General features: G+C 47.1%; 1 protein-coding gene across 7 annotated transcripts; it reads right to left on the reverse strand.

Annotated features, from left to right (window-relative positions):
- LOC135265141 (microtubule organization protein AKNA-like) lies at positions 1 to 24,040 on the reverse strand. Of its 7 annotated transcripts, none has more exons than XM_064354461.1 (22): positions 23,698 to 24,040; positions 18,759 to 19,436; positions 15,472 to 16,399; positions 14,813 to 15,125; positions 13,737 to 13,811; positions 12,763 to 12,910; positions 12,382 to 12,518; positions 12,090 to 12,140; positions 11,634 to 11,752; positions 10,969 to 11,140; positions 10,588 to 10,766; positions 9,308 to 9,530; positions 8,778 to 8,881; positions 7,855 to 8,081; positions 7,609 to 7,753; positions 6,257 to 6,412; positions 5,406 to 5,560; positions 4,758 to 4,967; positions 3,778 to 3,891; positions 3,561 to 3,668; positions 2,867 to 3,029; positions 1 to 2,472 (listed from the first exon to the last, which is right to left on the reverse strand). In XM_064354461.1, the coding sequence occupies exons 2-22, from the start codon at positions 19,054 to 19,056 to the stop codon at positions 2,229 to 2,231; spliced, it is 4,269 nt and encodes a 1,422-aa protein (XP_064210531.1). In that variant the 5' UTR covers positions 19,057 to 19,436; positions 23,698 to 24,040; the 3' UTR covers positions 1 to 2,228. The 7 variants fall into 7 exon arrangements, with proteins under 7 accessions (XP_064210531.1, XP_064210529.1, XP_064210530.1 ...); XM_064354459.1 differs by having other exon boundaries at positions 12,081 to 12,140; positions 23,698 to 24,038; XM_064354460.1 differs by having other exon boundaries at positions 2,867 to 3,026; positions 12,081 to 12,140; positions 23,698 to 24,037.
- Positions 24,041 to 26,031: the final 1,991 nt, after the last annotated feature.

The raw sequence follows: 26,031 nt of genomic DNA on the forward strand, positions 1-26,031 counted from the left end.
TTTTCTGAAAAATTATTGTATTCTTTACAAAATAATTTGATTTCATTTTTAGTAAAAGACAGTAAAACACAATCAGAAGTATGCTGTTACATTTGTGTAAAATACAGTAAAAACATACATTTTAAATACAAACTCTTACAAAATCATCTAAAAACCTTCACAAATTGTGTGCAGGAAACTATAAAGCAGCTTATTACCCAGCTATAAGAAGTGATTAAAGATTCAATGGAATGTATATTAACACAGGTCTTTAAAAAAATAATACCTCAGAATGCATGAAATAATTGTATACATTTTTAAACAATGAAGGAAAAGTCTTTCATGGTTATTTCACAACCTCTGTCATCTTATATCCAAGGGAGTGAGGAGATTCATTTTATACCATTTTTAATAATTAATTTTCAGTCATGAATTTGTGAGTGAAAAACATTTTAGCTATGTTTCCATCGGAACATTGAACTGAATTCACCTTCGTTGCGCAGAACACTGCAACTACAGAGATTTGGTGACACAAGATGACTTTGGCTGGGAAAAGTGGAATTAACACAATTCAGCAAACCCCACATTTTGCCATTTGCCAAGATGCAAATAAATCATTTGTAGGATAATGGTGTGTTTGTTTGTTTTTTCATGGGGCCAAGGCAAGGGCGAAATTTTGTGCAAACTGCACCTTCCTCCCACGTCTGCTCTCGTTAGACAAATCACAAAACACTGTGACTCATCATTCTAAAGTTGCCAACATTTACACTAATGGAAAACAGGGCTCTTCAACGGGCGTGGTCTTTAGAAACAGAGTGATAATATAAACCAGCGGCACCCGCTGCCTTTGGAGAGCTGCAACATGGCTGGTTTTGTTTTTACCTTAAAATCAGTAAACAATTCTAGGTGAGTAAACTCAGCTGTGTATTCAACAGCTTTAATTTATAAGTGCAGAGTTACAATGAAAAAGCAACACACCAATGCTCTCAAAGGGGAAAAGGAAATACTGCTCAAAAAATACTCAGACACTTAAAATACTGAAACAAATCCAGTAAAGGAGTACCGCTTTCCAACGTCCTGTACTTCCACACAGCAGGGCTGAGGTGCAAACGTCTATTTAATGTAAAATTAATACAGACCATTTGTGCTTGCTTTTTGAAAATAACAAAACTTCTCATACATCTTCACAAATCTTCAGCTACTATTATTTACATTACCAATGCTAAAATATCAAAGCATAGTGGTATTTTTATGTAGAATAGCAACAAATCTAGACTGTTTTTTAAATGATTAATTTGTCTGGAAGCTTCCAAAACATTTTTATTTCTCAGTTGGAAGTAAACACCTGACTTTTAAACAAAGCCATCAAGAGCTCTAAATAGCTGCCAGCGATTTTTTTTGCACTCTCTCTCTCTCTCTCCTTCCCTCTCCCACACACAGACACAGACACACAATGGTTCACTCAGAGGCACACACCAGAAGCACACAATGATGCCAATGATAAACTGAAAAACAAGCATTACACAAGAAAAAAGTGATAATCAGAGGGACATGTGTATCACATGCATCATAAAAAAATTAAAAGTAAAAAACCAGAGGCTTGTGCTACTAGAGCTGACCCTGAGATAGAGACAGTGCTGAGAGGTGGGGCTGATTCCCAGCAGCCACGCCACCCTGTACACTTATTTTACCGGCCTGGCCTCATTAGTATGTGGTACATAGACCAGCAGGGGGCGGTATTCTTCCTGTACTGGGCCAATGGTTTGTGGTCCATTGACAGGGACACTATGGTATTACAAACAAAGTCGTTACTGACTTCATTGACCATTAATGATCCCATAACACTGTGGAAGAGTTGGAGCATTAACCCCACTACTCTGGTCAAATTCTGGTCCTAACTCGTTCTCTCAGTCGATTAACCCTTTAATGTGTAAGATCAGAAATGTGTGATGTACATGTTCTTAATTAAACATTCTAATACTGATGTAACAGTTACTACTGTTAATTGAAAACAGAGGTGTTCTAGAACACTGACTTAGAATTTGGAAAACATTCCAAATTCCAAAAATACTCTTCAAAGGGTTAATGGCTGACTGACTGCACGGTCCTGTGCACGCGCTACTCACCTCACTTCCCCAGGTCATCATCATACAAGAAATGAGTTCTTGGCTGACCGTCCGGGTTAAGCAAGGGTTAATAAATAATAAAGAACTCAGTGCTGACTGGGCCCCTTCACCTGTGAGTGCAGTCTAAGAGAAGGAAAGCGCCCCCTGGTGGCGGACGCTGGCGGAGAGCGAGCGGGCCATGCGCCGGGACGCCGCCCTCATGTGACGGGCCGCCTCGATGGCGCGGGTCAGGGAGTCGCCGAGGGACCCCCGGTCCGTCGAGAGAGCGCGGGCGCGCCTACGTGCTCCGCGCCCTCCCCCGTCCAACACCAGGTGGGGGGGCCGCAGATGAGCGAGGGGGGCCTCGCAGGCGGGGGCGGAGTAGTGCCTGTAGGGAGGAGATTCAAGGGCAGTTTTACCTGTAGGGAGGAGATTCAAGGGCAGTTTCAATAGGGATTACAGCAATCGCACAACCTTGTGGGCACTGGAGAGCGAGGTTTCATTAACCCCATAATAAGTGGAGTCACCATAAGCTGTCAATCACTAACTTACTTAAACCAACAAAAAAAAAGTGTTGGTTTCCACACCAAAGGCCTGAAACCATATCGTGGCCCAAATTTCACTCTCCCATCACTAGAAAAGCAAGTTTGTTACAGAATTCAATATTCATATAATTCCTCTGTCAGAAGTGTACTTTGAGGACACAGATCCTTGTGTTTTCTGTAGTGTATGAGAGAGGAGAGTAGGGAAAATGCAGATATTTATCAGGAGTGGATACCCACAGCACGGATGGAGAGATTGGCACATACTGCACCAGTGGCACGCTGCCCAGCACGGGAGGGGGAGGGGCTGCCACGAACACGCCTCCATCCTTCCGGCGGGTGAAGCCCATTGGCCAGACATTTTGACGGGTGGAGCCTGAAGTCCGGTGCGTTGAAAGGCCTACTAATCAAGAACATAAATCTAAGTGTTTCATTCAATGAGTGCTTTCCCTTGTTCGGTCATTAAGAAATGAAATGATTACGCAATGGAAACTTTAATAGCAAAAGCCACTTTAGCTATTGAACTTGTGAAAGCTACACATGAGCTTCAACACATAAATTGCTCATGATCTGTGTCCCTTTCAGTGGTACTAGTGATTCAAACCTGTGTCAGCAATATTCACCATACAGGTCTACCTCATACCACAATGTAGACAGTGACATGATATTTATATTTCTGAGACATTGGTGATTTAATATGAATAACTTAGATGTACGGAACAACAGCAGGTCTAATAAAATCTTAGTAATGATGAAAGTGCGAAGACCCTCAGCAGTTCAGTGAAAACTTTGAAAGTATTCTAATTTCATGAAGGAGAAGAAAGGAGGAGGTATACTTCAGTATGGCTGAATTAATTTGAAATGCAGGTGAAAGGTTAATTAAGTAATTAAGTAGCCACAGAGGCGGTAATGACTGCACAAGCTGCTGCCTGACCTGAGTCAGCTCTGTCCCGACGGCCATTTGAACTCTGACGAACTCTACGGTATCCAGAGCGGGGGCATGAGTGGCGGGTGTTAACCACGCCTCCTGCAGTCCCCGCCCCTGCGAAGAGGAAGCAGATGCGTTGGCGAGAGTGGGGGCTAAGCGGAGTGGGTCTAGGGCAAGTCACTGGCCAGAGACTGGCACCGGAAACCACAGGGACGACACTCACTGGTAGGGTTCCTGTCGATGTCATCTGGGGCGTGGCTCGAGTGCGCGTGGCTCCGCCTCCGTCTCTGGTTGACCTCATCGGGACCTCCGGACGCTGCCATGCTGTGCTGGTGTCCTACACAATGGGATACAACAACAGGACACTGTAATACTGTTCTCATTGTGCCCATTCCCTGCCCTCGCATGTTCCACATCATCACGGTTCCTCTGTTCAGGAAACGGCACAGTCTCTGAGAGCAGGGAGAGATTCAGAGCAGCTCTGACATCACAATGCCAGCTGCAGCGAGTACTGAACAGGCACCAGTGTACCATCCTGTAACGCACACACACTCTCTACCCCCTCTCTCTCTCCCACCATCTCTCTCCCTCAGTCACACACAATCATACACACACTCTCTACCCTCTCTCTCTCTCTTTCCCTCTCTCTCTCCCACCATCTCTCTCCCTCAGTCACACACAATCATACACACACACTCTACCCTCTCTCTCTCCCACCATCTCTCTCCCTCAGTCACACACAATCATACACACACTCTCTACCCTCTCTCTCTCTCTCCTCTCTCCCTCCCACAATCTCTCTCCCTCAGTCACACACAATCATACACACACTCTCTACCCTCTCTCTCTCCCTCAGTCACACACAATCATACACACACACTCTCTACCCTCTCTCTCTCTCTCCCTCCCTCCCTCTCTCTCCCTCAGTCACACATAATCATACACACACTCTCTACCCTCTCTCTCTCTCTCTCCCTCTCTCTCTCCCACCATCTCTCTCCCTCAGTCACACACAATCATACACACACTCTCTACCCTCTCTCTCTCCCTCAGTCACACACAATCATACACACACTCTCTACCCTCTCTCTCTCCCTCAGTCACACACAATCATACACACACTCTCTACCCTCTCTCTCTCCCTCTCTCTCCCCCACCATCTCTCTCCCTCAGTCACACGCGCTGACACACAATCATACGTACGCTGTGTTATTTCCTTCTTTGGACGCCCTGCAGTGAAAGGATCCCTGCTTCCAGGCGAGGCTCCCTGCTCACCCGTGTGGGGCCGTCCGTGTTCCACAGGCTCGACCCTCTCCTCCCCCTTCCTCCGCCTCCACGCTCCGGAGGATTCTGGGATACGCGTGGTGAAGTACTGTGGTTTGAAGGTGGTCTGGGAGCGCTGAGAGTCGGTGGCTGATGAGGAGAAACACCAGCAGATCAAACACGGTCATCCCGAAAATATTTTCAGTTCACTACGGCACTAATGCACTAAACGAAGACAGTGAAACTGCTACAAGCTTTAAAACTGAGCTCATGATGCACATTTACAGCATACTGTGGTATTTAATGTCTTTCGTGTCCAAATGTTACTGTTCTCCCAATAATCTCCCATTATTGTTCGTGCTACACATGCTCTGCTTATTGAACTGTACAATTCAGTTAATGTGTTTTATAAAGTAAAGGACCATGAACCCCAGAGATAGGCTGAAGCTACTATTGCAAATAACAAATAACAGCTCCACCCATTTAAAAGAACATGAACACACTGCTGCAAGGTGTCACAGTGACAGGAAGTGCAGTGTGGTGTCGCAGCCTGAACTGTAGGTGGCGCCGCCACCATGTGACACTCACTAATATCCAGCTCTGGCCTGAGGTGTGGGACAGGGGAGGACCTCTTACAGGGGACCTCCTCCTCCCGTTCCAACTCCTCCTCCTCCTCCATTTCGCCCTCTTCTTCCTGCTCGCCCTCTTCCTCTCTCCTTTCATCCTTCTGGTACTGAGAAAACCTTGGAGAGAAAAAGAAAAAGAGGACATGAGAGAGTGTGAAAGGGAAAAAGAGAGAGGGAGAGGTAAGGGATAAAGGGGGACAGATGCGGAAAGGACAGAAAGAAAGAGGGTTACAGAGAGAGTGAGTAATTGCGATTGACAGTGGGAGGAAAGGAGAGAGATGGATAGACAGAGGCAGTGAAAAAGGACAGCAGAGAATCGGAAAACAAGTCAAAAATAATCAGAGATATCATTAACTGAGCCGTGACTCCCTAAGCAGAAATGCTGACTCAAGATTATTACTTCAAAGTAAACTAGACTACACTCACAGAAATGTGTATTTAATAATACAGATTTTTAAAATTCATGGTGCCTCATGTAGTAAGACCATTGACAAACACTATTCTGGATTCTGAGGGAAGGAACCACCTGAAAGTCAAGAGGCCACAAAACAGCTTTGGGAATCTTACATGGATTTACATGAAATTTCAATCACACCGTTATGCATTGCAAAAAAACAAGAAATATTTATTTTTCTTCATGTTGATTGACAGCTCTAGATGACCAGAGATAGTGAGGAGAAGCAGGTGCTACCAGTGGCTGGTAGCAGTGGCAGCCCCGACGAAACAGGGCGGAGTTTTCGGAAAACAAATGCAGGTGTAAGCAGAGGCCTGGTTTTTACGGGAGGTATTTTGCGGGAGGCCTCATAAACCTACCTGGGGTACAGTGCGCAGCTGTTGTGTGAGTGCAGTTGGTCCTCCAGGACTAAAGGGGGTGCTGTGATCGTGAAAGATGGCCTGCTCCTTCGTAGACTGCCCTCCAGCTGCTCCCCCAACCTGCTCACCTCATCCTGCAAGGACTGGATGGCCATACTGCTTGCAAATACACACACACACACACACAGAAAGACAAATTGCTTAAAATTAAACTACATACAATAAAAAAGTATCTTATTCACAATTTAATAAGACACACCAGATTTCCCTGTACATGACTAGGCTTGAATCTGCAGTACACAAAACAGAAATTGAATGTACAAGAAACTTATTTCCGAAAGGGTAGCACCCAAGCCATTGTCACTATCACGTCCTGTCATCAAACACGGCAGACAGCGGTGTCCCAACGCCTCTGTACCCCAAAACTTTCACTTACATGACCTGATCGCTGTAGTGCGACACAGACGATGTTTCCACGTCTGAGCTGGTGAAACTGTGAGACAGAGCCATCACCACCCCCAACGTGTCTACCCTACAGACGTGTGTCCCTTTCTTTCAGTCAAATCCACAGGAAAAAACCTTCCTCTATTTCCCACAATGCCAATCTTGCGGTGACAGAAATTCAGACTGTCGGAACCCCGGTGAGAACTTTCCTGTCTGTCTTCCTCTTCCCTACGCTCTTGTTTGCTGCTCTCCCACACGCCGACGGTGAACTGGTCTCCAGGGAGACGTGGCGAGTCGAGCGTAGAGCAAGGAATCTGAAAGGTCACGGGTCGCGATATCTGTCCTCGCGACGGCTACAGAGCGAATAGAGACGCCATGACACCCAGGCACTGTAAACACTGTTATCTGAACGCCTTCAGTGCTTCAGGGTGTGGGGGATGTATTGCAGGGACAGAGGGAGTGTGTGGGACATGGTGGGAATCAGAGAGACAGAGGCAGCCATTTTGTGTCAGATGTACTCAAACAACCTGTGTGCAAACTGGCTGCGGTATTTGCAGTTCACAATAAATCTGGTACAAGCAAGCAAAATCACATTAACAGCAGATCTGATCATCCTTTCCCTATGAAATAATTTTGTTCTGTCAAGCATGTTGTGTTGTGTCTATCATAATTTTTATAAATACAACAATCCATTTTCTGTAGTATGTACTAGAAACCCTCTATAGAAGTTCCTCTGGTTCAGTAAATTTTCACTGGCTAATATTAATGTCTAAGCACCACCCTGTTATAGGCTGCTGTCAATGTGGTGGGAAGTCTGGGCTCAAAAGTTCTTACAGCTAATACACTTTGGGGGAGGGGCAACAAATCTTGGCTCATTTGATTGGCTCAGGCAGTGAGGACAGACTCACTGTTGGTCTGCCGGCTGGCCAGAACCCTGGACTCCGGAAGGGTCGCCATGACGGTGGAGACCGGTGAGGGAGGGTCGCCGCCGATTGGCCGGACGGTTGTAACGGACACTCTGGCTCTCCTCCTCGCCCTCAGATGAACTGCGGGCTGTCGAGAAAAGGGAGGGAGAAAACGGAGGAGGACATGAAAGACAGGAAGAGGGGTAAACGAATCAAACGGCAGGGTCTAGGACTGCATGGAGGACTCACGGCGGTCGCTCTCGGACCCAAACTCGCCGCTGGAGTCGCTGGGCCAGTGCCTCGGGGGGCGAGGCAGGGCCAGCCTGCCCTTCTCTCCAGAAGGCAGAACCTCAGAGTCGATGGGGACAGGCCAGGGGCAACCTGTCCAGGTGAGTCCCTGGCAGGCGGGCCCAAGGCGGGACTGAGTACAGATTGACAGCATCTCGTCTCCACCTCCTTCCAGAGGGGGCGACTGACTGTATGGGTGGGAAAGAGGGTAGAACACAGATTATTATGCCAATTATTTCCTTATTCTAACCACTTCCAGAAAACCACTTCTTGAGAACCATTCTCAAGTGTCATGAACCGTTCACTTGAGGAAAAGCCTTTTTTCCCCACAGACAAACAGTTTTGAAAAAATTCACATTCCAGCACACAGTTTTGGATAAAAGCAATCCTCAAAACAACTGGCACAAAGAGTTACACAATTTCAATTACATCAACACAACTCTGTATAAACATTAATGTCCACCATTATCAAAATGGGATTTCCTTGTCAATATGGACGTACACTTAACCCTTGAGGGGGAGAAGGTCCGGCTTTTTCCGCTTTAACATGATTACTTTGTTGTTTTTTTATTTGGGGCGGGGCTGTTCCGTTGGGTTTTGTTGACTTAAACCCGGATTCTGAGAGGCCTATTTATAGGACACTGAGATGACCCTGCTGTAACGGTGAATGCAGAGTGAATGCAGACCATAATAATCAGTTGGCGGGCAGGCAGGCATGGTCCGTCTCACTGGCCACAGATAACACCGCACCGCACCACAACGGGACAGCTCAAAGTGCTCCGTGCTGCCCACGGGAAGCCGAGAGAAGATAACGCGTCAGCCGTGAGCGCCCAACCGACCTTGAACATGGCTGCGTGCGCGTGTCTGCAGGGAAGCGCCCTTACCTCGCTATCGCCTCCTGCTGGGCGGGGCTGGGTGCCGCCAGATTGAGGTGGCTGCTCTCGGAGCCCACAAAGCCGCTGTCCGTCTCCGGCGACACGAGCCTGTCCTGCAACACGTCACACAGACAGTACGTTAGCAGTGACACTGCGTCATTCCCTTCTGGACATGCTGAGACCAGGAATGTTTATGGTGAGTCACCTGGGAAGCAAAATAGAAGCATATTTTCGTTGTCTCGAAGACAATCACTTCACTATCTTGGACAAAGTTAATTATCTTGTTGACTGCCTGAATAGACAAGCAAGGTCGGGGGGGGGGGGGTGGCGTGCCAGGGGATGAGAGCTGGGTGGTGGGGCGGGCTTCTCTCCTTGCATTGGGGGGGATGCTGCCCTCTGCTGGCCCATTAGGGTGATAACCATGGTCAGCCCTGATTGTCTTCAGTCATCAGGCAAGGAAGGATCACATTGCCATGGCTGTTGGCCCCCAACAGAGGGGGAGGTAAAGGGAGAATTAAGAGTGTAAAACCAGCAGTGACCTGAGGGGGCGCTCTCCGTAGGCCGCTCGGTGGTTTGGATGCTCGATCCTCAAAGGTGACGCTCTCTGCTGCGCTCGCTGAGCTGCTGCTGCGAGACTTGGCTCCGCCCCACCTCTGGTCCTGGCTCTGTTGCCGTGGAAACGTAGGGCAGAGCGGGAGGGGTTCCTGCTGGCTGTGTCCGGGGGATGGACTCGGAGTGCTCTCCCTAGTTCCCTCTGGTACCCTGAAACACAGCACAGAGGCTGTTTGTGTGCTTTGGCTGCATGCTGATATAAATAAATAACTAAATGAATAAACCAAATAACGTGCATTTGTGATTTCACTTTTTTGCATTGCAAACCCTACCCATTTTTTAAAAATGTTTTTGTGGTTAGATACACCAAGCTTTTTTTGACAACAGTGCTTTAGTACATTTTGAAGCATTCAGAGCCCCCATCCCCACACCTATAATTTTGCACCAGCAGTGTTCCTACTCTAATACAGCCATGCTGAACCAAGCCAATATTTTTCTGGCTCCAGGTCCAGCAGAGCTCATTCTTCATGTCATTATGTGCACCTCCCACTTTTAAAGGCTCAGTGAATAGATTTCTTTAAAATGCCTGAATATAGCAGGGTATGCCTCAGAAAAAAATAATACTGTTGATTCCATAATCAGCTATACTTTCATTTTGCAGTTGTGGCCTTTTGTGTTTTAGTTAGCAGTTCTTCATTTTAATCTTATTGCAGCCTGCATCTGTGCAGTTCTTCAAGTCAGTAGGAAAGCCTTAAATAACTTTTTATTATTATTACAATATTTCATTGACGCAGCAGTCTGAGAGACAGCAATAACAGTGATCCATCACTATTACCACTACAGTACCTCTGGTGATTAAATCACTTTTTAAATTTGTGGTAAATCACTGTCACAGAAAATATGACCAGTGCCACTAGTTTCTATTTTAACTCAATTTAGGAGATATCCATAGCCATTATGTGCTGAAAACATGCTGTGGACACTGTGATAAAATTATATTTAAGGAGTGCGGTCAAGACTCTCAGCTGGGCCACCTGCCCTCCTCTCAGTTGTCCTGGGCCCTGTGGCTATCCCATCAGCCCCTGGGGGTTTTACGGTGAATTTGCACATCAAATCCACCAGCCCCTGGTGTCAGCCAAATCCATGAGCTCCATATCACATTGCCAACCCTTCATATCACATTTTCAGCATGTTAAAATCAAAGGCGTTAATCCTGGAGTGTGGGGTGCAGTGCGGTATCGCGATAAGGGCGACCCAGGGGACTCACTGCTGTAGCGGGTGGCAGAGGTCATCCTCCCCGTGCTGGTATCCGTGACGCTGCGCCCAAGACAGAGGGGAGGGCCCTTCCTCGTTCGTCTCTCCCTCCCCCTCTTTCTCCACGCCGGCCGAAATCACCGCCACGCCCATGGACACCCCTGCCCGCCCCCCATCGAGTGACGGCTGGCTCTGTGGGAGAAAGACGGCAGGCGGCTAGTGATCAATCGCATACAGTGTATGCAAGCTTTTAAGTGCTGTACCTCCCCCTAGTGTCCAAAGTGAAAAATCCTAGTCATAATAAGAATGACAGTATAATTCAGCATCTGAGCATTCTTTGTCCTGACTCACAGTAATGGATTTGGGTTTGGGTTTTGTGGAGTCGCTGCAGTACCTCAGAGAGGGGACAGGGGGCGCAGAATGTCGAAGGGTCCATGGTGAGGTCCGTTCCTGGCGGTGTCAGGGGAGGGGCGGTGGTAACGGGCTGGACCTGTTCGCCCGTCTGGACCCGTTCCTTCAGCTCCTCCAACCGCATTCCTGAGCAGAATATCTCCCCCTCCAGCTCCCTGACACACACACACACAGACACACACACACACACAGACGCAAAAACGCACGCACGCACACATGTAGAAAGTCACACCAGTGCAGTCAAAGTGAACCTTGTTCTCTCCGTGGGATTTTAAACTCAGAAGGAGCTCTAAGAAATGAGATAAGGAGCACCAAGAACAATAGAGGACACAAGCTGAGGAACAACAGGAAGAAGTAGGGCAGAGGAAGGAAGTGACACGGGACCCAGAAGGTGAGGGGGAGAGAGAGAGTGACTGAGGCTGCGTCTCAAATGGTTCCCTACATACTGGACTAACCAGTATGCCAACCAATTTCTAAGAAATAGTAGTTCACTATAAAGGGAACTGGAGGACCACTGGAGACATAGCCAGAGAGTAAGGCAGGCAAGGGGATAAGGTGAGGCTAGGGACAACTTGGTAAACCCTGCTATTACAGGCCTGCTATTTAAGGGGCAACACGGTTTGGCCTCTCTGGCCTGTAGGGACTTACCTGTGTGGGTCGAAGCGTCCCGGATCTGTCCCCTGCTGCCGCAGAAGTCTGTGCTCTTCTCTCGCCTTCAGGTACCCCCTCTCCAACGAGCCCTGTCCCTGGGCCAGGCAGGAGAGGCCCTGCAGGGAACAAACTGACCTGAAACCAGTGACCTGAGACTGACCTGAGACCAGTGGGACTGATCAGAGGCTCAGACTGACCTGAGACCAGTGGGACTGATCAGAGGCTCAAACTGACCTGAGACCAGTGGAACTGATCAGAGACTCAGAAATCTGAGACCAGTGGAACTGATCAGTCTCAGGCTGACCTGCGACTAGTGTTTGTGCGCCCACTTGTGCACTGATCTCCAGTGCGGACACTGCTGGCACCCAGGACCAGGGTGGAAATAAATTCAATCTCAATGTCAGTTATTATTTAGACATATCTGGAGTATCAGTTCCAGTTCACCTTCAGCACCTCAAATGGCTTCAGTTTCCCTCCCCTCAGAAGCTCTTCAAAGGCGTCGACCTTGAGGAACAGACGGTGTGAATTAAAGGCAGACACGGGGAGCGAAAGTCAATGCTGTCAGCTTTCCCACTCAATGAACACTTCAAAACTTCTCAATGATCTACAGTCCCCATAACAACAGTAAAAATCTGTAAACAAAATTCTGAATGATTTTATAACCTTGGATTTTCCTGTTTCTTCTTTAAATATTACATTTTTTAAAATTCAGTTTTCATTCAGATAATTTAATTTAATAACGCACCTGCATCTGGAACCTGCCAGCCTGCCTGGATAGGGCCTCAGTCAGGTGCTCTCCAAATCGGGGGCCCAGGCTGCAGGCAAAAGCGTAGGCCGAAGTGGAAGGAACTGAGGGAGACCCGCCCGTTTCCACAGTTTCCTCTTTTTTGGGTGAAGTAAGAAATGTAATTAGTTGTTAACATTGTGCTTGAACTACATGGAGACTGCATGGCTACATGCTTGATTTTCTACACCAATGAGCGTGGCTGAAGTAGCCAAAACCACTAATTAAGAAGACGTGTCCACATACCTTCGGAAATGTAGTGTAGCTCCAGGTAATGCTACTAACATGTTAGAGATGTGAGCATGTGTGTGTCTAAGCTCCAGTGGCTGTAACAGATAGTACCTGGATCAGCTCCGATGGAGACAGCAATCGGGTCCAGCTCTGCTCTTTGGGCCCGGGGAAAGGTCATGGTCATGACCTTTGACCCCATATGGAGGGTCCCGGTGTAGTCAGGGTAACTGGGCTTCGGAGGGTCGGAGTACAGGTTGACCTGGAAACAGTTCAACACAGACAGTCATGATGTTAAAAGGTCAGGTTATTTAGAAACTACATTTACATTTTCTGATGATGCAACAGCCCATTTTGCTAACTGCTTGCGGACTGCGTATACACACACACAAAGATCAAAGCTGTACCAGAACATCAGGTAAGCTGACTCCCAATAGAAAAGTACAGATTTATTTTTTCATTAACAGTGACAGGATTCTTGTAGTTACATTCCACCTGGGTAACCGTACAGCTAAGTCCTTCTCTGTGGGTCTGCTGGCTCACAGCGAGATACATTCACACACTGCATTTGCATGTGTAGATAGGATGAACCACTAAGCAGCTCAATAGATTCCTCTTCAGACAGTACAATGTTCTGCCGCATTTCCACCAAGGATAAAAGATGACGCGCCCATAACAGAGACCTGGCATATAATTTCCTAAAGGACGACTATGATATCCTGTAATGATCCCTCCCCGAACCAGTGTGCAGGCCCCCCCTGCCCGCTCACACATGCTCCAACCTGCCATGTTAGTTAGATGTTAAAACACACAGGCTGGCACATAATGAGCAGGTTCCAAGTAGCGTTCACATGAGCGTGGTCAGCACTCAGCGTCCAGTGATGTGAACAAGGCCATTTTAGTGAAGCACACGGTGTTTGGTATAAATGGTATAATAAATGACAGATTCCAGTCAAATGTGCAAAAAACAAAGCTATGAATATCCCAAGACAATCACAGAAGTTAAGGATGTATGCACAGACACACACACAGACACTAAACACACAGACACACAGACATAAACACAGACACACACAGACGCTAAACACCTTAGCTTCCAGCCGGAGGCGGTCGATAGTGTTCTCAGCTTCTGCGTATTTGGTGAGCAGCCTGTTGTAATCCTCCTGTGGGAGACAGAAGGGAACAGGCAGAAATGTAACGCTGACGTGACCTGATTGAAAGCTTGGTGTCAGCTGTGTCAGCAGTAAGCAGTTTCTATAAAATATTACAGGCTGCATTAGTCAGAGCAGACAGCATGTCAGCCTTTGTGCGAAGCATGTTATTGTCTTACAGTGAAGTATGACTCTTAGTCAGTCAGTCAGTCAGTCAGTCAACATCAAAAAAGCTGTCAGTCAGGCAATCTCAGCCAAAGCATGCAAGTGTCAGTCGATCAATCTGTCTTAGAATGAAGAATGCTCACTTCAATGTTATGTCAGTCTCTGTGTTCCAGAGTGAAACATGTTGAAATATGGCTTTCCAGTCTGTGATGTGATACTATGACGCTGTTCCAAAGTCTCTGCGTGTCAGAATTTAAAAGCAGTGTCTCAGTGCTTAATATCACAGGGTCAGTGTCTCAGTGTTTAAAATCACAGGGTCAGTGTGTCAGTGTTTAACATCATAGGGTCAGTGTCTCAGTGTGACATGTGTCAGTGTTTAAAATCACAGGGTCAGTGTCTCAGTGTGCAATGTGTCAGTGTTTAAAATCACAGGGTCAGTGTCTCAGTGTGCAATGTGTCAGTGTTTAAAATCACAGTGTCAGTGTCTCAGTGTGCAATGTATCAGTGTTTAATATCACAGGGTCAGTGTGTCAGTGTGCAGTGTGTCAGTGTTTAACATCATAGGGTCAGTGTCTCAGTGTGACATGTGTCAGTGTTTAAAATCACAGGGTCAGTGTCTCAGTTTGCAATGTGTCAGTGTTTAAAATCACAGGGTCAGTGTCTCAGTTTGCAACGTGTCAGTGTTTAAAATCACAGGGTCAGTGTCTCAGTGTGACATGTGTCAGTGTTTAAAATCAGTGTCAGTGTTGCAGTGTGCAGTGTGTCAGTGTTTAAAATCACAGTGCCAGTGTCTCAGTGTGCAATGTGCAGTGTTCCAGAAGTGAGTGCTGCAGCAGTGAGCCGCCCACCTGCAGCTGATGCACGAGCGCACTGGCCTGCCGCGGGGAGCGAAACTCCTGCGGCATGGTTGTGCTGAGGGGCCTCCGGGGCCCGCATGGGGTCAGGGGGGCCTGAGAGAGCGGAGGGGCGCCGGGGCCGCTCAGAACCTCTCTCACGATGTCAGCAGGGGACTTAAAGACCAGGGGTTTCACACTGGCCAGATTCTTCTTTCGGAGGCCCCCCCTGCTTTTGGGTGGCGTGTAGCCCGCTTTGGGGAAGTGGACCCTGGGCTGCACTTTGGACAAATCTGGCAGAGGGTAATTCAGCTGTCCTTGACCATACCTATCCAGAAAAACACGGGTAACTTTTAAAGCTTAAAGCATAATTTATCATCATTATGAAATAATTTTGTTGTCTAGCTCAGACAGAGAAATAACACTCCAAATGCATAAGAGTTTTAGCCAGTTCAGGTCACCGAGGGGAAACTCTTAATGATAATGCTAGCCAGCTCACAGTAGGACCTGGACAGATTCAAGCTGCTATGCATTAGGAGAGGCATTTACATGTATGTAGGTAGAGACAACAGAACCTCATCCACAGCATGCTTATGTAAAATAGCAACTGTGTATTTTACATATAAAACATGGGATGTGTAGCCAAGCCTTCAGGTACCGGAAATCAAACTCACCGACTGCTGTCCTGGCTGCACCTTCGTCTTGGAGACTCCCCAGCTGATGTCCTGAGCACCTTGGGGACCCTCAAACAGGGGGCGTGGTCTGAGGGTGACTGCCAAACCTTGCGGGTACGCTGCGACGCAGAAGGTGACGGGACCTGTGGTGTACCATGCATCGGCTTAGGCGACCGTGGTAACGGAGAAGCGGGAAGAGGGCAGTCGGGTCCCCCTGGTCTCCCATCCGCCTGCTCGTCTTCCGCCTCCAACTCCGCCAGTCCGGTTCCCTGCGCGAGCACCCGTCTGAACTGCAAGGAGCAGGATGCAGGAGAGAAGTCCCTCCTATCCTGGGACTCCACCCGCTCAAAATCGGGGGAGTTCCCTCCTCTTGGGCCATGGTTCCATTGACCATGATGTGACTCCGCCTGGGTCTCTAAGACACACTCGGTAACGGCATCGCTCTCGAACCCAGGGCTGTCGATAAAACGTGAATGGACAGGGGTGCTACTGAAACTTTCCGGGAAATGCCAGGGTCCTCCAGCAGGGGGCAATGTGGATAGAGGCGGATATGAGCTCTGTAGAGGAAGGGTGTTCCTGAGCAGACCCCCCTCATGGCTCTCCTCCAGGGAGTCCCTGCTGACCTGCACTGCTGCCACTTCCTCTTCGCTGCGATCGCCGTGACAACGACCCACCGGACTGAGGTCCCTTTCCTCTGCCTGTCCGGGTTCAGGGGCCTCCATCCGGTGCTGTCTGTCCCTGGGACCAACTGCGCCCCAAAAAAGGGAGGAGTCGGAGAATCCCTTGTGGTCGTTGGTGTCCTCCTCCTCCTCTTCTTCATTGTCAGTCATGCGGAGCTCTCTGTCTCTCTCTGGCAGCCTGCGGATCAGCCAGCTACCCTCGTCTTCCTCACTTGCTTGGCTTTCTGAACCCAGCTCGTCCAGGTCACCTGAGAGAGAGAGAAAGTGAGAGAGGCGGAGGGAACGAGAGAGAGAATGATCGAGAGAAATACGGAACACAAGTAAAGAACAAACCATCGTGTTTTCAACATCAGTTTGACTTGAGCTCCAGATAATTTGTCTCGTCATATCGTCAGATTCTCCCTGCTACGGCATTACCTGCTTGCTAAGCGACGTTCTCCCTGTAATACCACCGTATGTGAGTGACAAACTCCAGCTCGGAACCGGGCCTGAGGAGACCTGCTCTGAGCGCTAAGCTAACCCGTGTAAAGCTGCAGTGAGAGGAAGTCAGAAGAAACTGTCAACTTCCCCTTTGAAAGTGAAACGTAAGGAACAAGCAGCTCTTCACTGCTTCACGGCTGGGGACTGGGAGACCTGCTCAGCTGAGCATTTCATCACACGTCTAATAAACACCGCATCACAGCAGAATCTGCAGAGAAAACTCCCAGCAACTCAAAACAATAGTGCCTGGTGAGTGGTGTAGTGGCAAATGAAAGACTAGGCTACAGCCTCAGACAGAGGCTTATTATACAAAAGCACACAAATGCTAAGTGCTACACAGCATATAGAAAAGCACACTGCCAGATGCAGATTTAATCATAATAATTTGACAGCATAGAGCTGTTTGGGACCTGGATTTATGGCCCGAAGGCTTTAGGTTAAAATCCAAGGTTGCCAGCCTATTGTATTCTTGACAGAGTAATTAAAATGAACAGCTATGTTACACATCCAGCTGTACTCGCTGAGCAATGTGTCAAATGTGCACTATGCAGGGTATGTACCCTTGGATAAATGTGCAAGGTAGCCAAACAGTGAAGACTATTACTGTACAAAAAAATGAATTATGAAATCTAATAGAATCTTGAAGCACTTCCATTTTCGGCTTCATCCAAACAGAACCCTGGAGAAGCTGGAAGACAAACCTGAATCTTCAGCAAGACACGATATTAGGAGCAGTCAGGGTGTTGTACCAGAGTAGCACGGCAGAGATTTGAACCCTGGCCTGAACGGCAGTGCGTTCGATCCCCATGGGGAGGGGTGATGTAGCAGAATTCCTGACTGAGGCCCAGCGAAGTTCAGGAATGCTGCTACAGTATCCTGAGGTCCTGAAGGGCATGCACGGCTTGTTCCCCAGTATAGTGACACGTCCCAAACTTTTAAATCAAACCCTGACTGTGACAGCGGTGACAGTGGGTGGGACCTCCTCAGCGAGGTGCGCGATTGGCTGGTCGCCCCGGGAAAGGACGCTTATCGGCAAATCGCAAAAGGAGCTGCAGGGGACTGCAAACGCTTCATAAGACGCAGCAAGACCCTGCGAAATCTGCCAGATCAACAGCGGACGCTGCAATGGTGGGGTGGGCCAATGAATGCAACAGGCAGGGAAAAAACGGAATGAAATAGGTCAAAATAAACGAGTAAAAAATGTCGGGGCTGTTAGCAGCAGTATGACTGACGTCACACGAATTCACTCTCCGAGCGTGGGGACGCTTTCGTTCCTCCTGCGGATAGACACAGCAGGGCCACGCTTCTTCACCGCTCGTAATTAGCTCACCTGGGACTCCGTTTCAGCTACAATAGGAGCCGGGATATGACAGGCCTGCTGTTAAAAAGGATGGCTGCCACAGAGACGGAAAGAACCCGAATTCTGCCATGCGTTTAGAACGCGCACAGGAGAAAACTCCCAGTTTGCCCACAGAACTCGATTTAGATCCTTTTCTAAATCTGTACAATTCTGGCAGATAAGGGTTCATGTTCCTTGAGTTATCATCTTGACCAAAATGCACTCGCCTAAAAAAGCATGACTTTTTGTGTAGAATGAGAGGGTAATGAGTGAATGGTAGCAAGTGAAGTGTCCTATGCGAGTGGTAAGATGTTAAAAGTCTGTTCAAAGTCATGGTAGACATTTAGCAGAAGGCCCGTGTTAACATCACATACAGTGCGAATACAGATGCGATCACCAGGCACACAGGCATGCAAGTGCATACACACAAACGTTCAATTTTTTTGTGATCAGATGTGCGTTTCTCAGCTGTGATGGATCTGGCCTGACAAAAGCTCAGGTGACAACCGTGCTCCAAACTGAGGCAATGTATAAACGAAAGATGACCAATCACAAGCAGCAGGTGATTTACCAGCCCAAACAGCATGCAGTAGGCCATTCTCATTATGGGATAAGTGGGTCACAAGCAGTGCTCCTCCTTCTCATAAGGCCCGGTCTGTGAATACTTACCTCAGCTAAGCGCACGGCAGTCACCTGACATATGTGTGATTGGCTGAACGAGGCCGCTGAGGCTGGACCAATAAGCAAGCCAGGGTGGATGAAGGGTGTGGCTTTTGCGACGCACTCACAGAGCGACAGGGCATGGCTGTCCCCTCCAGGTGACTTGGAGTCCTGCAGGTCACTCAGGTGAAAGCTCTGAACCTGCAGGGGGTCCTGGTAAAAGACAGCGTCGCCCTCCCCCTCCTCGGCCCCGCCCACCTCCAGACCCGCCTCCTCCGCCACCTGGCTCAGACCGATGATTCCATTTTCGTCCATCTGGCTGCAGAAGTCTTCGTCCCACCCCCTCTGCCAGCTGGCGCCGGACCCCCCCGAGCTGGCTGAGGAGGACTCCCCCGAGTCCCTGGCCCGGCCACGGTCCCCCGCCATGCCGCCGCCTGCTCTCAGAGCCGCCGTTGCTGTGGCGACTCGATCCCCCCGTCCAGGGTCAGATATATTCCTTTGAAGATGAGGTTCCACACTTCCATGGCCCCGTCCTTCGCCCAGTTAAAAACGATACTTCTCACCATTTCAGTTCGTTATTCCTCTGTTTCATTTCTCGCACTGCTGCTTGAGTGCACTCATTCTGGGCTCAGACCCCGCTGCACCCAGACTGACGGCCCTCTCTCCACCTGCCCCGGGCCCGAAGCCACAGCACAGCGCCCCCTAGCTTTCGGGCGGGGGCCGGGAATGAGGTGGTCGACCGTGGCGAAAGATGGGCTGATGTCTCCGCGGATTCACTGCAGGACTTGGAGGGGCCACACCAGACCCTGTAAACACGAGGGGGGTGCAAAATGAGTTACACAGTGACTAAGGGGAACAGAATTCACAGGAACACGCACGGTCCGAGATGCATGTGCACAGCACTGCAGGAATACCGCAAGGAGAACAGGCGAAATGTTACAGACGTAACAGAGCTACAAATAAACGGGATGAACAGCAGTGGCTGCCGGTACGGAGTAGTCAGAGGTCAGGGAGGACTGCGTTGGGCCACAGTTGACCGGGACGCCCAGTCAATGGCCCACGACCTGCTCACATACGTTTCTCTGCATACGCGTTTCTATCAGCGCGTCTTCTGCTGACACACTCTCAGGCTGGCACGCGCTCACTGATACGCTCTCCTACCGATGCTAGCCTGCCGCGCGTCGCGGACGCGCGTTCAAACGGAAGCCGCGCGCGCGAAACACGGTAACGCGTAACCGGGAAGTTGCTTTAGGCCTGCCGTCAGTCGTTACTGATGAGGCGTCACTCGCGCGGACGGTAATCAAAAAAAACATTTAATTACGTGACTGGTGTTGTGCTGACTGCAGTGGTTGCCCTTGTGGCTAGTGAAGAAAGAGCAGGAGCTCCGATGTTGCCGTGGGTGACGGAGCAGCTGGTAGTAATGCTGGGAGTTCCACAGAGCCAGCGAGGGGAGCAGGGGAGAGGGTGGAGCACCGAGGCACTAAAAAAGCAATAAACCTCCAGCTTCCGCTGAGATACTACACTACTCCCACTACAGCTGAGAGGAGGGAGGAGGGGAGTGAGTGAGAAAAGGGAAAAGAGAGAACAAGGGAAAAGAGGGAAAGTGCCAAATAGAACTTCAGTTCCATTTATTTCCTCTCTTCGTGTGTTCTGTGATTGCAGGAAACACCACAATGACTGCTTAGTGGCCCAGGGATCACAGCATGCATACAGCACGCACACACACACACACAGTTAAACAAACCCCTTCTATCAGCTATAGGAAGGGTTACCAAAGGACCTCTCTGTCTATTCATTCAACTCAGACTTGCTGTCCAACACTGTGTACTTGTTAAAAGCCACATTGTGACAAAGAGTGCTGCAAAGAGGCTTCTAAATCTGTCCTGTTGCTTTAGAAACCCACACGTGAACACTAACATTATTTAGGCTAACTGCTTCCGCATGCATTACAAAATGGCATGCTACGTACATCTGCTGAGAACTGTGCAACGTATACTTTAAGATTAGTCATAAACGCACCAGTGACACTGACGTTCCTTACACCACACTTACTGCAGAAGGCCGTCTTCAAGAGGGACACGGAGCACTTTGTATCTGATTAAGAGAATTGAGGGCGCGTTTGTCTATCTGATAGCTGGTTCTCCAAAGCGCCCATGCCCTGGCAAAGGGACTCCCTTCAAGACTGAGCTGTGGCCGAACGTAACCATGACAACTCCCCCCACCACAACAAGGCCGCCCCAGCCAGGAAAGGGCGCAAGTAGAATTTCAAGAATGGCTCTTCTCACAAAAGACAAATATATGCAACAGTCAGTCTTTGTGTGGGAAAGGATTAGGCCTACATCAAAACTGTTCAGACTCAAACACATTTGTTTTTCTATAGTGCAGTCAATGGGCGAGCACTGTGATTTACTAGAAAATAGGCCTAACTGACAGTAAAATTACATGTTATCCTTGTTTTTTTTCAATGATTTTTATACACACGGCTCAGTGTAAAGATAACACCTCATATACGATTTCAATAGCTTACGTAACTCTTTAATATTTCCATTCGGCATTCAGAGCTTTTGCATATTTGGGCTGGTAGGCTATAGTTAAAACCTACTTAAATTCTAGGACCACACAATCTTTAGTGGTCAGAAACACCAGTCAAGGGTCTCATTTGGGCTCCCTGTGATCTATGGGACAAGCTGTTCTCAGCCCTTTGAACAGCATGTTTTTTGGAACGTTCTTTTTTAAATTTAAGTCAGTGTTCTAGAACCCCATTGCTTTCAAATACAAGTTACTTAGCCTACTTCTGATCTCATAACATAGAGGGTTAGGAAGCTTGATCTTCCTCAAAAATAACCCCACAGGACAATGTGACGAAATCACCCATTCATTCTGAATAATGAAAGTCAAAAACAACATATGAACCTCCCCAAGGCTTCAACCAATGAACTGCTTTAAAATGAGGAAGAGTTCAACATAATGCATCTCCATTGTACTCTTATAGGGTTTAGTCTTGGCTCCACAGACACCGGTTGCTCTCATTATGGTCACATGACCCCTGCATCCTGCACCAAGGGCAAAGCGGTGTCTGAGATATGCCTCTGAATACTGTCCCTTCTCATAGACCTCCATTCAGAAACACAAGGCAAACAGGCATGCACACACAGAGACACATGGCAGTTGGTACGGCTAAAATTCTTCCAAACTAAAACCAGAGACCGCATTATACCCATATTGCATTAGTTTGCTTAAACGTGGTATTCTATATATAGTGTAGGCTATAAATAGAGCTGGTTTGTGTTTTATAGCCTTAATGTTCCACTTCAAAGCAGGGGTAGGTGATATAAAATTTACAGTCACAATTTCTGCTATGATAGGCCTTTTCACAAAAATCGTAGATATGTTCCACATGTAGCCTACAGCTTCTCTGAAAAACTACCCAAATATGACTGAAAACCAGCTACAGTACCAAGCAAACCAGTGTTGCATTCTCTTAAAATCCTTGATCAGGAGTAATGATATGTCAACCAACGATGATGGATTTCATCACTATACTGAAGCAGAACTATTAATACTGTACTTCACTCCATTCATCGGCATTCACATTAACCAAGCTAAATGCTGCATTGGTTAGCGTACGTGCTGGTGTACATGTTCCATATCTGGATGGATGTTAGGTCACATTTTACTTGTAACTGGGTCACAGAGAATGTCATTCACCCCTAAAGTGGGCTGTGGGAAGGTAAAACTTCAGAATCTCTGTTAAGATTATCAGACTCTCAAACTTTTTAATATATTTATTTATGAAAGACAGGACCAGGTGTCATCTGACACAGAAGCTGGCCCCAGTCCATCCTCACCCAAAACATCCCAGATTACACAAATCATCTTATTGGGAGATAGGCTACATGACCAAGGAAACCTGTATATGGCAACAGGGTCATGTGACCTCAGATCCATGCTAAGGGTGACAGCGAATGGAAAGAGAAAACTTATTAACAGTATTATTATTGTTATTATTATTACAGGCAGACAGGTTAGAGGGCTGACCATACATCCAGAAGGTTGCAGGTTCAAATCTCTCAGCACAGTACCTCAGCTCCCTCCGCCATTTGTACCTTCTTATTCTTAGAAATCCTGATTATTAGCAAGAGGTGCTGGTGCTCTCTGAATCACTGCACTGTATGTCTTCGAGCATGCCCTCCTTCATGGCTCTTCAAAAAAAAAGGTAGGTTTGTGAAAAAGCTGGTGGCTGATAAGCTGGCAGCTGGTACACCAGCACAGCCCAGCCCAGCTCGACCAGGCTGGTTACCGGACTCGTCAAGGTGGGCGGATCTGGCGAATCGACAGGCGAAACGCGTCGTTTTTATCTTTATGATGTAGTGGATTATTAATAGAGCATCTGCCTATATCCAGCTCGAGTGCGCCGGATTTCCACATTTTTAATTACGTTATAGCTATTTGTACATTCGCATTCTCATATACTATTGTGCCAACTACCAAATAGGCCTAATACATTTGTAAAGTTAACTGCAGTGCCAAGGTTTGTTACTTGGAGCTCAGGAAGATACATCGACTTAATATTGGTTTAATCCACGTGTATAATACTCTCTCGAAATAGTTACTTTCATCATTTGGTAGCGAAGTGAGATAACGTTACTCGTCTTACCCCACCTCCATGACCCCACACACTGGCATAACCAAAACAGAGCTAGGGATTCAACTGTCAGCCAACGTCCAATAGCTCCCACCCGACTAAATAGGTCTGCAGTTGTCTTTAAGGAACCCGGATAACACAAATATCTTTTGAAATATTGTTCATACGCGTAAAGTTTGGTCTTTCCAAATTGCTTGCTAGCCAAGCTGTTGCTGAGTGAAAGTTTGAACTAGCTAACAACCTGCATTTTTGGTAACTGCAAGCAGCCGATTAGTTAGCTAGCTCAAGTCCTGACAACTCCCAGGTAGATAACTAGCAAACAACTGATATTTTACCATACCATTGACCAACAATCTGTGTAAACATAACGTTAAATATGATACTTGTTCATTTTACTTTTAGTTAGCTGGTGCTCCACCTACCTTTTAACGGTCACGGCGATGATCACGCAGTTTTCTTACAGCTGTCTTCAAACATGTAAGTTAACTTATTTTTAAAGTAAGTTTGTAAAGACAAAACAGATTTGTCACACTAGTTAGCTAACTTATACACACACACAACAAATCATTGGTCTGCTCACTTTTAACTTCCGAAATCGCAATTATTCTTTGTCTATAATGTGATAACTAGCTTTATTAGCTAAACTGCCAAACAATACATTTACAACTCGAAAGAGCATGGACTAGTTATCAAGGCGGGGGAATATTAAAAAAATTCATACGGACGCCCAGTGCAACACGTTGATTGGTCGCACGTAACTGCGTTGTGGGGGAAGCGAACAACGCTTGTGTCTACCACGGAGCCGACCATAACAGGAAACCAGACTAGCAAATTTTAGCTATTCATTCCACTGTACCTATACAGCTATAATGTGAAAATGAATTACTTTAATCGTCATATATATGATGTGATGGTACAGTCAAGGTTAACTGGCCAGCTAACATTCTAGTTGCAATTGCAAAGCGTCAGGAAAAAAGTAGCGAAAAGCATTGCTTCTTTGTAACATCACCGACGTCCACAGGAGGGAGACTTGTCACTACTACCAAAGATATTACTACGGTATTGCGCAAAACATTTAAATGTCTGAGTTACTGACGCTAGGGGGAGCCAATACATTATCAATACATTATTTATCGGCACATTATTTATGATCCAGCAAAGTTGAATTCATAAAGAACAAGGAGCATACATAAAACATATTAATGGGTTATTATGTGAGGTTAAACTGGAAACAATATTAGACAAGAACATGTGACATTCCCCTCCCCCCCCCCACGCCCCACCTTGTTAGTTTAAGCTTTTCTAAAATTATTTTATCTCTGCCCTAGCAGATTGGAGCATTTTTTATTAGTATTGCCATTAATGCCTGTATAATTCCTGACTCAACCAAATGCTCAGCATTGATTTTCATGTCATTGTTAGAGGCAGAGATTGTCACACCGCATATGGACCAAAACTGAGTCAGCACTGCCAGCATCTAAATCACTCAACCTACTTAGCCCTTAACAGACTGGATTTCTGACCAGGAGGTTGCAGGTCTGCTTTCTCTGCCGGCTATACTCTTGTGCCATTGAAAAAAAATTCATCAGAAAACCTTCAGAGTAATTTGCTTTAAAAGCATCTGCTATGTTTCCACGGTTAAAAGAATTGGCTTAGAAAATGCATATGAATGAATAATGTAATACTGAATGAGATTTAAAAAGCCTTTATGCATTATGTTGTGGCACCATAGACTGAACTCCACCCACCCCACCACAGCCCCTCATAAAAGGTAAATCCATTATGTATTTAAAAAAAATATATATATAGACATGGCCAGTTTAGCTGGATTTAATAGATGCCAATTTCATTCATGAAGCTCTGTTATACCAGAAAGTACACCTTTCCCAGACAGCATTAATCAAGCTTTAGAATCACAAACAAAAGAAGAGATTCTACTCGGCACACCAAGTCTCTCAGAAGTGGTCATTAGTGTGTATGTCTGGGTCTCAAATGAGTCAATCAGTAAAGGTGTTCACCTGTAGCTTAGACCTTGCTGTTTGGAGTCTGAGCAATGCATTCAGCTCACTGTGAACAGGTGACTCCAGTAGTGGGACACTCCAGTATTTGGTTTCTTTTTACTGGGGTAGGGTGTTCTAACAGGAAGTCAGTCAGGTTGGTAATCGCTGTGGTGAATGGCTCCCGGTGGCTGAGAGAGAACAAATAAGCTACCGTATGTCTGCTGAGGGCAGGTCCTGCTACTTGGCAGGTAACTCCTGAAATGCTGCTGTTGATTGGACAAATTTCTTTGGCTTCATGCTGTTAATCGGATGGAGAAATTGTGTTTTTTCATTTGGTGAAAAGCTCTGGAGATCTGCAAACTGTTTAGCTGATTGTGTCAGGAACAGGTGTGTGGGACCAGGGTAAACTGACATCAAATTTTAATGTCTTTTCTGAAAAATTGGCAGTATTCTGAAAAACAGGGGACGGTATTTAATAATATAAAAATGCCTTGTTTGATGGAATTGCCTTTGCCTTTAAACTGCCTAAATGCATTTCATTGAATTTTCATTGATGGCAGTGTCTCTCTCAACACTCTTGATGCTCATCAGTGTAAATGGGGCTGTGCGGAAAAGACAGGATTGTCTCTCCCCAGAGCCGCAATGTCTATGGCAGTGAACCAAACTCCAAAGGGGAAGAAAACCATGCCGGTTTCTGACTGGAAGAACTTACCAGACTCAACTTTGGAGTACAGGCCGGTGCTTGGGAAGTTACAG

This window comes from Anguilla rostrata, chromosome 10 (assembly GCF_018555375.3).
Source record: "Anguilla rostrata isolate EN2019 chromosome 10, ASM1855537v3, whole genome shotgun sequence".
NCBI classification, from domain to species: Eukaryota; Metazoa; Chordata; class Actinopteri; order Anguilliformes; family Anguillidae; genus Anguilla; species Anguilla rostrata.

Bases quoted from the DNA above. Each gene is read 5' to 3' on its own strand.
- LOC135265141 (XM_064354459.1), bottom strand. From the start codon at position 19,056: ATGGCGGGGGACCGTGGCCGGGCCAGGGACTCGGGGGAGTCCTCCTCA. The intron at 16,400-18,758 runs GTGAGTGCGTCG...TCTCTCTCTCAG, and splicing joins CAGCCATGCCCTGTCGCTCT to GTGACCTGGACGAGCTGGGT. The intron at 9,531-10,587 runs GTGAGTCCCCTG...GCTGTGTTTCAG, and splicing joins CTCTGCCACCCGCTACAGCA to GGTACCAGAGGGAACTAGGG.